The sequence below is a fragment of the Erpetoichthys calabaricus genome, chromosome 5 (genome assembly GCF_900747795.2).
Source record: "Erpetoichthys calabaricus chromosome 5, fErpCal1.3, whole genome shotgun sequence".
NCBI classification, from domain to species: domain Eukaryota; kingdom Metazoa; phylum Chordata; class Cladistia; order Polypteriformes; family Polypteridae; genus Erpetoichthys; species Erpetoichthys calabaricus.
In genome coordinates this window covers 191172747-191185562 of record NC_041398.2, presented here as the reverse complement: position 1 = coordinate 191185562, position 12816 = coordinate 191172747, and the positions used below count along the sequence as shown (strand labels likewise).

The 12816-nt window shown below is 36.9% G+C and overlaps 1 protein-coding gene across 1 annotated transcript in view; it reads right to left on the bottom strand.

Annotated features, from left to right (window-relative positions):
• smc5 (structural maintenance of chromosomes 5) overlaps positions 1–12816 on the bottom strand; it is a 121205-nt gene that overhangs the window by 21380 nt on the left and 87009 nt on the right. The window contains exons 17-18 of the mRNA XM_028791755.2: positions 10619–10741; positions 5529–5657 (exon numbers count right to left, since the gene is read on the bottom strand). Of these exons, the coding sequence (XP_028647588.1) occupies positions 5529–5657; positions 10619–10741 (252 nt within the window). The remainder of the gene's footprint in view (positions 1–5528; positions 5658–10618; positions 10742–12816) is intronic.

Below are 12816 nucleotides of genomic sequence, written 5' to 3'. Positions count from 1 at the left end.
ATCACAATCAGTTAACTTCTTGTTTCTAAGTGTGTGAGCACTTCTGAAAGACTGTAAATTTATTTCAGATTTTTTTTTAACACAAGAAAGTATTGCTTTTTCTGTCAACAGTAACTTGCTCATGATATTCCTTCATGCAAATTATTTTACAAGTAGATTTGTAAGAATGTATCTGATTTTGCACATAAATTATCAAAATTTTCTTCTTCATATCTGCTTTAAGGTGGAGATAATTTCTACATTCAATTTTATTGTGAATTTATCAAAATCTCACAACTTTTGTCTTCTTCACGATAACCTTGTCTACAAGTGTCTGTAACCAAGGGATTGGTTATCTGTAAATGCAACATAATTCACTAACTCACTTGCTGTTTTCAATTCTTTTGGTTATTTTACCCTATTTCTTCATTCATCAGAATCACTGAAAATATTAATAATGCCTTGTCCTGTGTACTACTGTTTGCTATTAGTCTCTTGAATGCACCTCTGTTTTTTTGATTATTGCTATTAGTTTCTCTACCTGTACTCTTTCAAAACCTGCCCCATATCTATATTTAATTTCAGTAGGTTGGGAGCATGCACTAATAGCGCTTTGCTGCAACCACCACACAACAAACCACCTGGATTTGGACCCAAATTTCAGTAGCTATGGGAAAAAATAGTGACAAATTGTAGTTATTTGAAGAAATTATTTTAAATTTCATAAGAACAAACCACTTAACTTTAGATTGCTATTTCTTGTTCACCTGTACCAAAATACTCTCAAGATCCCAAAGGTTATACTCTAAGATACACTGCTTGGCAACTTGTTTTATGTACTTAGGCATCCAGGTGAAGCAATTACTAACATTTATGTACAATATATCCTTGACCATTGTTAATGTACTGAATGTCCTCTGTAGGAAAGTTAAAATTTCTAAATCTATGTGTTAAAAAAAAAAACAAAAAAAAAACACATTTCTACATAAAAAAGTCCTTATCTCTTTGTTGTTGTTGGGGACGGACGGGTCTTTAAATGTTTTAACATGGAGTAAAGCACACAAGATCATTTCAAGAAAGAAAATAATAATAATAATAATGCATTTTATTTATAGGGCACTTTACATTAGTAGTAAATCTCAAAGTGCTACATAAAAAGTTTAAACAAAGCCAAGGCAAGATAAAAACAGAGATAAACAACAATAATTATAGCATTGTTGTTAATAAGCTTTACTAAATAGAAAAGTCTTTAGCTGTTTTTTATTTTTTATTTTTTTTTATTTTTTTTTTTTTAAAACAGCCCACAATCTGCGGTATCCTCAGGCTCTCTGGTAGGGAATTCCAGAGCCGTGGAGCAGCAGCTACAAAGGCTCGGTCACCTATTGTATGAAGTTTGGTCACAGGGGGGTGAAGGTGATAGGTTTTGGAAAATGGAGGTTTCTTGCAGTGGATTGCAATATACGGAGTTACTTAAGATATTGTGGAGCATTTCCATGGATACACTGGTGAGTAAACAAACAGTTTGTATTCAATAAGGAGATGGATAGGGAGCCAATGAAGTGACCGAAGGATTGGTGAAATGTGTTCATATTTCCACACCCTCATCAGGATTGTTGCAGCACTATTTTGAATTTGTTGGAGCTTTTGAAGGCTCTTGCTGAAGATCCAGATAGGAGTGCATTACAATAATCCAGCCTGGATGAGACAAAGGCATGAACCAGCTTTTCAGCATCACAGAGGGAGAGGTTAGGGACGGAGTTTGGCTATGTTTCGGAGATGAAGGAATGCAATTTTACAAAGGTGATGGACATGTGTATCAAATAACAGATGGGAGTCTAACTTGACACCCAGATTTGTAACAGAAGGGGAGAGGGTAATGGTACGGTCAGAAAAGGAAATACAATTTACAGAGGAACGAAGATGATGGGGGGTGCCAATTAAAAGAGCTTCAGTTTTAGTGTTGTTCAGTTTGAGGAAGTTCTTGGACATCCAGGCCTCAATCTCATCCAAGCAAGAGGAAAGAGTTGATGGAGGTGTAAGAGAAGTCGAATCCAGATCTCACATAGAGCTGTGTATCATCGGCATAGCAATGGAATGAAATTCCATGCTTGCGAATAATGTGACCCAGGGGTAGCATATAGTGTTAAAAAGGGTCGGCCCAAGGACTGATCCTTGTGGGACCCCACAGGTGACAGTGTGGGTATGAGATTTAGCATCCCCAAGGCCACATACTCAACCCTATCTGTAAGATAGGACTCGAACCACTCCAAAGCAATGCCAGAAAGTCCAATAATGAAGATGATGGAGGAGAACATTATGATCTACCGTATCAAATGCAGCTGTAAGGTTCAGGAAGATAAGGAGTGATTCCAATAGTGAAGATGATGAAGGAGAATATTATGATCTACCGTATCAAATGCAGCTGTGAGGTCCAGGAGGATAAGGAGTGATGCAGAGCACTGATCAGCAGCCATCAGGAGGTCATTGGTGACTGACCAGGGGTGTCTCTGTACTGTGAGAAGTGTGAGAAGTTCGGAAACCAGATTGAAATTTTTCAAACAGATTGAATTTTTTTTTTGAGGTGATCCTGAAGCTGAACCAAAACAACCTTTTCCAAAACCTTAGACAAAAATGGAAGGTCGGAGATCAGACAATAGTCTGCTATCACTTCAGGATCCAAAGAGGATTTTTTTTTAAATGAGGTCTAATTTTCGCGGTTTTCAAGGCCAGTGGGACTAAGCCGCTCTGGAGAGAGTGATTAATGATATCAGCAACAACAGAGCTTATAACTGATACATTAGCTTTTACCAGAGGAGTAGGAAAAGGGTCCAATGAACACGCTGAAGACCTCATCCTCTGTATGATGCCCTCAACTTCTTTAACTGTGGTACAGAGGAACTGGGAAAGGCAGCCCATTGGCTTTGATGCAGAAACATCCAGCGATGGAGAGCTGGAGGCAGACAATGAGGAGTGGATGATGTCCACCTTAGAGGTGAAATATTCAATAAAATGATTACAAGGCGTAGGTGTGAGGATTGAGTAAATGATTTATCATGGAAAAAATTTCCAGGACTGTTGATTAAATTTGAATAGCATTGAGATCTGGCAGTGGTCAGTGCTCTGGAGTAATTTATTTGGTGTTCCCAATAAGGGGTATCATATGGGGTGTTCCCATATGGGGTATCATTTTAGACTATTTTAAGGTCAGTTATTATGAATATGATGCTATTCTTGATCCTTTGCCATGGATGTAGCCTTTATGGACCTCTGTCAGAGGGTGGAAAATGACAAATTTCTATTACAGTCGAGAATATTTAGACTTTAAACATTTAAAATGAAGGACATTTTAATACTTCAAATATCTAACACAATTATTCTTGTTTAAAATCTGCTTCTACCTCATGTAGTAAATAATTACACTTCTTATGAATACTCTGAATTTTAGACTAAGATTTTTTATTAATAAAGAGGGGTTACAGAAGAACAATGTTTAAGTATATTAAACTGAAGCAGAAAAGCCCACACTAATTGTACTTACGAACAAAGAAGACCTTTGAGTCATGCAAGTTATGTTTTCATTTCCACTCAGGTAACAAAGACCTTAAAAAGTCTATATTCATCCAACACAAACATAAGATTGCTTTCTGAAAGTTAGGTCAACAATAATTACAAAAAAAAAAAAAACACAGATACAGTGCATCCGGAAAGTATTCACAGCGCATCACTTTTTTCACATTTTGTTATGGTACAGCCTTATTCCACAATAGATTAAATTCATTTTTTTCCTCAGAATTCTACACACAACACCCCATAATGACAACGTGAAAAAAGTTTACTTAAGGTTTTTGCAAATTTATTAAAAATAAAAAAACTGAGAAATCCCATGTACATAAGTATTCACAGCCTTTGCTCAATACTTTGTCGATGCACCTTTGGCAGCAATTACAGCCTCAAGTCTTGTTGAATATGATGCCACAAGCTTGGCACACCTATCCTTGGCCAGTTTCACCCATTCCTCTTTGCAGCACCTCTCACGCTCCATCAGGTTGGATGGGAAGCGTCGGTGCACAGCCATTTTAAGATCTCTCCAGAGATGTTCAATCGGATTCAAGTCTGGGCTCTGGCTGGGCCACTCAAGGACATTCACAGAGTTGTCCTGAAGCCACTCCTTTGATATCTTGGCTGTGTGCTTAGGGTTGTTGTCCTGCTGAAAGATGAACCGTCGCCCTAGTCTGAGGTCAAGAGCGCTCTGGAGCAGGTTTTCATCCAAGATGTCTCTGTACATTGCTGCAGTCATCTTTCACTTTATCCTGACTAGTCTCCCAGTTCCTGCCACTGAAAAACATCCCCACAGCATGATGCTACCACCACCATGCTTCACTTTAGGGATGGTGCCAGGTTTCCACCAAACGTGACGTCACACCAAAGAGTTCAATCTTTGTCTCATCAGACAAGAGAATTTTCTTTCTCAGGGTCTGAGAGTCCTTCAGGTGTCTTTTGGCAAACTCCAGGTGGGCTGCCATGTGCCTTTTACTAAGGAGTGGCTTCCGTCTGGCCACTCTACCTTACAGGCCTGATTGGTGGATTGCTACAGAGATGGTTGTCCTTCTGGAAGGTTCTCCCCTCTCCACAGAGGACCTCTGGAGCTCTGACAGAGTGACCATCGGGTTCTTGGTCACCTCCCTGACTAAGGCCCTTCTCCCCTGATCGCTCAGTTTAGATGGCCGGCCAGCTGTAGGAAAAGTCCTGGTGGTTTCGAACTTCTTCCACTTACGGATGATGGAGGCCACTGTGCTCATTGGGACCTTCAAAGCAGCAGAAATTTTTCTGTAACCTTCCCCAGATTTGTGCCTCGAGACAATCCTGTCTTGGAGATCTACAGACAATTCCTTTGACTTCATGCTTGGTTTGTGCTCTGACATGAACTGTCAACTGTGGGACCTTATATAGACAGGTGTGTGCCTTTCCAAATCATGTCCAATCAACTGAATTTACCACAGGTGGACTCCAATGAAGCTGCAGAAACATCTCAAGGATCATCAGGGGAAACAGGATGCACCTGAGCTCAATTTCGAGCTTCATGGCAAAGGCTGTGAATACTTATGTACATGTGCGTTCTCAATTTTTTTATTTTTAATAAATTTCCAAAAATCTCAAGTAAACTTTTTTCATGTTGTCATTATGGGGTGTTGTGTGTAGAATTCTGAGGAAAAAAATGAATTTAATCCATTTTGGAATAAGGCTGTAACATAACAAAATGTGGAAAAAGTGATGCGCTGTGAATACTTTCCGGATGCACTGTATGTGCCCGTGCTATATAATGAAGATAATGCATTTGTTTTCTATACTTCTTTACCATTATCCTGTGTTTCCATGCATATAAATGTGGCTCAACTAGCCCTCGTAAATGCAGCAATGTCATAATAAAATCCACTGCATGACTGCTTAGTAATCATAAATCTTGCACTTAAATTCTCATTAGAGAATAAGTTCAATGAAGGGTCTGAAATCTGAAATATTCAAAACACCAATTACTGATGGATACTTACAGACTGAAGTTCTTCAGGAACTTCTTTCTGCGCTGGGTCCATATTGCAAGCACGCTTTGCCTTTTCCAACAACATCTTGCATTTTTGTACCAGCTCCTGTTTCTTTTTTTCCAGTTCATTATATTTTTTCTGATTGGGGAAAAAAATATATATATCCAGATACATCACCAAGTTAAGACAATAGTATTAAAGACAAAAATGAACAATACACATGACAGATTTTTTTCAATATTTAAAAGAACATGTGTTAAATCCAGTTTTCTTTTACACTACTAAAAAGGCACTAGCAAAACTAATATTAGAACACTATGGATAAATAAATCAATTTTCACAGAATCAGACACAAATTATGATGTTAATACACAAATTATTATATACACACAAGGCTCTGTTTTCAGTTTTTCCAATAAAGCAAGCAGTAATGAAATTCAAAGCTGACACTGTGGCACAATTAAAAGAAATATTCCATTACAATAAAATTACCTGATTTCTAAATGAGAGGATAATCTACTTTTAGATAGTCAAACAAATAATTCTACTATGGTAATCACAAATATCTTCAATGGTGCTCAAAGCAAAAACAATATTCAGTCCATCACCTATTCTTCCTCCTAGGACAACTCCTGTAACATAAACCTATTGACAATTAGGTCAGTGATAAACTGTTGGCACTGATGTGAAAATGTGAATGAGTGATAACTACACGTCCTTAATCCCTAAAAAAAATGGAATTTCCATTTCTGGTAGAATTCCTATAGCAAATATAATTCAAAACATGAAATCAAGGATAATAATTAGAACAAGAAAGCACAAGTCTCAGTATTGATCAGTTCCTCTTTCTGACATAAGACACCATGAATAGCTCGGACTTCATTTTAACCTTGTAAAACTCATCAACATATAAACTATAGAAGGTACACAATTTCCTTGGATGCAACAACAGGTAGCCTTTCTAAAAATTTCAGCCACAAATAAATATACTAAAGGAGGTACAGCATTTAACTAAAGATGGCTTAACTTCTAGAATGATTTACACAGCAACATAAAGGAAGTACTATCATCACTGTCATGGCAGAAGGCTTAATAGCCTTGCTCATATTTCTCATATTGTGTTAACACTTGACAGAATTTGTTTGTTTTTTGGGCATGTATATTGCACTTATTATAACCCTTCCCAATTTCTTTCAATAATGGTGTCCTGCTGTGGTGTTTGACACCACTAAAATAATTGTAAAATTTGAAGACATAAAAGTGGATGGTAAAAAATGGTAGTACATGTTACAAACTTTAGTCTTAAAACAATAAAGATGGAAGGAGGCCTTTATATACATTGCACCAGTACAATGAAATTGTAAAAGCTACATCTATAAATGGTGCAAGTACAACAAACAAGGACAAACAATTAATATAAAAAGCACACATCCTATGACAAATAAATACATATATAAAAAATAAGGGAGGGAAATTATTATCCACTAATGTAATCTTTGTACATAGAGGGGAAAGAAAATTCTAACATTTCAATGAATTTTTAGAATTTAAAATTCTGATGGTTGTTTCTACACACAAAAATGAATAAACAAACTGTTATAAAATACCCAATGTGATGTTAGAAAAGAAGTTGCCTAAGTCAACTTTACTTTGCATTTTTCCCAATCATCAAACGTCCCCCTATTCTTTTCCATAAATTATTTCATAAAGATTATCAGGTTTTCTTCAGTTTTAATAACATCTACTTCAGTGTAACTTATCACCAACAGCAACCAATAACCTATACAACTGTAAAAACCAAACATTTTATTTTAACATAAATACTATAGGCAATGAGGGAGTGTATACTGCACAGTATTTTGTATTTTACAGCTACTGTTTCATGATAGTATATTTATGTAATGCTATAAGCCCACCTGAGAAGAGCACTAAGCATACAATATTATATATATATATATATATATATATATATATATATATATATATATATATATATATATATATATATGACATTTGTAGTCTGAATCACAATCTGATTGTATGAGTGGTTACTAGGGAATCCCGGACATTTTTCATTCCTCCATTCCCGGGAATGAAACTGCTGTAATTCCCGGGAAAACTGGAACGGCCAAGCTCGTATATATAGCGCATGGGTGCGGAAATCCAATGCCCAACTCGTCCGGCACGGGTAAATTGACCGTCGGACAAGCGTGTTTTTCTGTTTCAGTTGTCCGCGGAAAAGTGAAATTTTCTGGAGAAAAAATATATGTGCTGTGCAGGGCACATTTTACCACTACTTTCACATTTTAAACATTTGGGTACGTACTTTGTGCGGAAACAGTCTACTTAGGCATGTTCTTCATGTCTCATATTGGTCTTCAATATTGTTTACAAAATGACGGCTGATTTTTCAAAGGGGAAGCACTCTTACGGTCTTACATAAGTATTTTACCCTAACACTTACACGCTTGGAGATGCGGTCATTTTTTTCATGCCGACATTACGATGTAATCTGATGATTTTTCATTATAATCAATAACTTTTATATATTACCAGTAACGGCGTACTGCACAATAACATGCAGTGAATAAATACACTTGACTTAAGCATTCATAGTTTTCATCCTCTTTCTCTGTACGTTTAGCATACATTTGCTCAGAGGTTGATGTGCTTGTTGCTTCCTGAGAAGCCCTTCATTTCTCCACCCTAGCGGCCCGCTGCTTCTCTTCTTTCGTCAGCATCTTTTCGCGTTAAAACTGATTAAGTTAGTTTTTGTGTTGCAATTACTTAGTAAGTTTTCTTTAATTTTTCACTTAAACTGGCACTTAAGTCTTCAATCTGCCTCAAGAATGATTAGTGAAGGTGGGGGGGGAATGAGAACAGCGAGAGTTGATTCAACAATAAAGTAAAATAAAAATAAAGAGTACTACAAATCATCACCCCGAAAGCAGATAGTAAACGTAACGTAGTATACTGTATGTGTACCAAATTTCAAGTCAAAAGGTGAAATGGTTTGCGAGCTACAGGTGATTTAAAATCCTGGACAGACAAACAAACAGCCACGGTAGCGTATTATAGAAGAAGATTGATAAAATTCATTGTTTCTACATAAAAATGCAGTAATTTTATTACAATACAATTGTTTTCACCACATAACAAAGCTTGTTAGGCAGTTAATCTTTCCTGAAATTTGCGATTTCGTGTAGGTTGTGATATATTGAGGAGTTAAGAAATTTATTGCGTGACAACATCAATTTTGATGAGCTGTCAATAGATTGTTTTTGATTAGCGAATATTTCATATAAAACAAGTTGGTTTTGCGCGGTCAGTTTATTAACAATAAAGAAGAAAACATTCTAACGGTTTCCAAAGGTTATGAAATATCTATAAAAATCTTCACTGTAACTGTAGTATGTGAAACAGAACTAGTGTAGCTATAATGAAGGCATTGTTTATTAGTGAGTTAAAATGATAAGGGAAACTTTTATAAAATGTTCTAGAGCAAGGTGGCAAAACACTACTCCCTGAAAGAACTTTTTTCAGTTTTAAAATGGAAGGCAGTTTTGGTATCAATAAAAGAGATCAGAAAAAATAAACTATTTTTCACTTTTGTTATTTGTTTATGGACAAGTGAATTTAACTGGCGGACAAGTGAATTTTCTAAGTTTACTTGTCCGTGGATAAGTAGAAAAAAATTTGATTTCCACACCCCTGTAGCGTGTAAAAGTGTAAAAATCGATCAAGAAATAACAGAGCTTTGGCTGAAAACAATTAAGGAGGCGCCATTGCTGCAGCTTGCACTTCATCAGACAACAGCTTTGAACAGCAACTTGAAATTGCAATGCGTCAGTCTGTTGCATCTGCATTATCTGTGCCAAGAAACTTGCCATCACAGAATGATGACAAGAAACTGGATGCATCAGTAAAAGCAGAAATGGCGGTGTTTCAGCGCAACAGCAAGCGCGGGTGTTGTTTAGAACAAGTGTATCAGTATCTAGTGATTGTGCCACCTACTTCAGTGGAGGCAGAGCGTGCTTTCTCAGCAGCTGGCGTACTTCTGCATGAAGGTGCGCTCTGGAATGGACGACCGAATGCTGGACACGTTAATAATAATAAAAAATTACATTTATATAGAGCTTTTCTCAGTACTCAAAGCGCTATCCACACAGGGAAGAACCGGGACGCAAACCCACAATCTTCCACAGTCTCCCTACTGCAAAGTGGCAGCTCTATCACTGCGCCACCTGTGAGGACGTTGTGTTTTCTATGCTCTTATTACCACAACTAAAGATATATGTACTTCTATGACAGCATGAACTGCTTGTAGATAAGGTTAGTCTTTCATTTGTGTCAACATATTGCAGTAGTTTTATTAAAAATAAGTGTCAGTCATTCTAAAACCGTTCACATGTGAGATGCCCGGGAGCCCGGGATTCCCGAATTCCCGGGAATGGATAAACCCGTCCGGGAATGGATTCCCTAGTGGTTACCTACCAGGTAACGCTTGTGGTTGGTCTGCAAGTCGGCAAACATCCGCCACGGTGCCCTCTTCAGTTGCGAGAAGCAGATCATAGAATGTTGCATAGTTTTACTGTCAAATAATGCAAAGACTACGCAACACGTGTTTCGTCCTAATTCTGGGCTCATCAGGCATACACACTCACTGCTCTACATGCTGTCAAATAAACAAACCACACGCCATGGCGCAACGTAAAGAGGCTTCGCCTCTGACACTGACGTCCGAGGTTCGATCCCAGAGAGGGGGTGAAGTGAGTGTGTATGCCTGATGTTATACAAGCTGTACACTAACTACTTTACATTGTATCAAAGTGTCATACCTTCAGTGTTGTCACCATGAAAAGATATACAGTAATAAAATATTTACAAAAATGTGAGGGGTGTACTCACTTTTGTGAGATACTATATTATATTATATAAATATATACATACATACATACATACACAGACGGACAGACAGACGAGAGAGAGAACGAACTGTAAAGGAAGTGAATATAGAAAGAAGAGAAAATAAAGCTTTCTAAAAACTACTTTTCTAAAATATTTTTAACTTCAAACTCAAAATTACAAAATTACCTTACCTCAAGTTCTTTCATTTGTAAGTTTCCTTCTCTGCAGTCTGTTTCCAGTTTACTCTTCTGGGCATTTATTTGGGCACTTTCAATAACATGGTTCACTTTTTTGATGTTTAGATTTGCACATTCCTAAAAATAAAAGCAATTTTACATCTGTACTGTTATTTTCATACATACTTTTCTGCATTTTCTGAATTGACAATTCCTCCTGTCACTTCATGTGGATTTTCTTTCAGGACAGTTTTACTGGAACAATTGTAAAAGCAGTATTGTGTGGTCACTAGTTAAAATTTAAAAGTTGGCACTATACAAGTTTCAGTAATCAAGCACATCAAACTTAGCAAATACAGTTGCTGGAGCTCGTCACCCCCCCAGGTTGTCAGATTACACGACCAGTGTGAGCAGGGGAAGAAGGATTGCACAGCTGTCACTACTTTTAAGTAAAGTTTCACAGTTCCTAAGTATTGCAGACTTACTGCATTCCAATAGCTTAACTGTGGCCTGACAGAGTGCTAGCTATATGAATGTTTTCCAATTATGCAGACAAGAAATACAATAATGTTAACCTTCTCTGTCAAGATATAACTGGGGTCATAATACTGAACATTCTTCCCGAAACAGTACTTGTGACACAATTGCATATACACTTTCAGCATTGAAAATTTAAGTAACACCCCAGCAGCTTTTGAAAAGCTACTAATGAGTGTGATGAAACATCCAAAAGCAATTTGTTTGCATATGTTGAAGGACTGGCAAAGGTCTTGAATGGTTTAATATGAAAGAGCCACCAACTCAACAAGCTTCCAACTTCTATTATAGTGGGTAAGACAAGCAGCACTGCAGCTCATTAGTGCACTGCTATAACATAGTGTATTGAAAGATGTGATATTTTGCAAATAATGGAGTGTGGTTGGTGGATGTTTGAAGTTTGGGAAGTGCAGTATTTGTTCTGTTTGCAGGATGCTATTTTCTTCATCCCATTCTGGCCCTTTGGATGTGAAGTCATTCTCACTCTCCCTGTGCTTCGGCCTTATTACATCTTGTGAAAAAGGGAGTAAAGTTAAAAGAAATTTAAAAAAGGGTCTGCGTGTTAATGTTAATAGGCTAGGTAGGTTTTACTTACACAAAGCATATGTATTAATATATATATATATATATATATATATATATATATATAAAAAAAGTCTATGTGTGTATGTGTGTATGTATGTATGTTCCAGCATCATGTCCGAATGGCTGGAGCAATTTTCATGAAACTTGGTACACATGTTGCTCATTGGTCGACTAAAAGTACTGTAGCACCACCACGCCCCTGTTGCTTTTGAAATTAAACAGAGTTGGCTGGTTCTGAGCGTCAAGTGGATAATAACATACTGTACATACAAGACCATAAGACAAACACATTAGTGAGCCTGCATTGCTTGTTAATTTATTTTTAAAGATGTTTTTATTACTGTATATACCCGTGGATAAGTCAGGACTGGATTTTACTGTATAATTTCTGGTATTTTATAATGTCGGTCATACAAGTCGAATGCGGAAAACTCATGCTATTGGTCCAAGAGATTATGAGAGAGTAACCACAGAACACAGTGCCTTTTTTTTCTATGTGGGTGTGGCAATGCACTGTATCAGCGCATACTCCTAACCTCTCTCTATTGTGCCTACGTCACCACACGGTAATACCCGAACTATTCTGAAGCAACATTTGCACTGTTTTGTGTTTTTTGTATCTCACACCCTCATATAACTTTATTGTAAGAACATCTCTTATCTACGATGGTGCGTTCGATCAGAAGAAAATATGAAGCTGGTTTTAAATTAAACATCTTTGAAGTGGCGAAAAAAATTGGTAACTGCGCTACTGCCACACAGTTCAATGCATCTGAAAAACTGATGCGAGACTGGAGGAGGCAAGAAGATGAAAAAACAAAAAATTTAAGTGTCACATTTTTGAACGGGCGTATAAGTTAGGGTCTGATTTTATGATCGATTTTTCGGGTTTCAAGAACTGACTCATTTATTTTTAAAGTTGTGTTTGGTTTTCAATTATATTTTTCTCAAACAATTAAAAAAAAAAAAAAAAACTGATTTTCAAATACAGATTTGTCTTTAGCATACTAATAAGCTTAAACTTGAGGCTTCTACAACTTCACAATGGCAACTCTGATGAAGACTGATTGCTGCACTTTAGCATCTTGTTT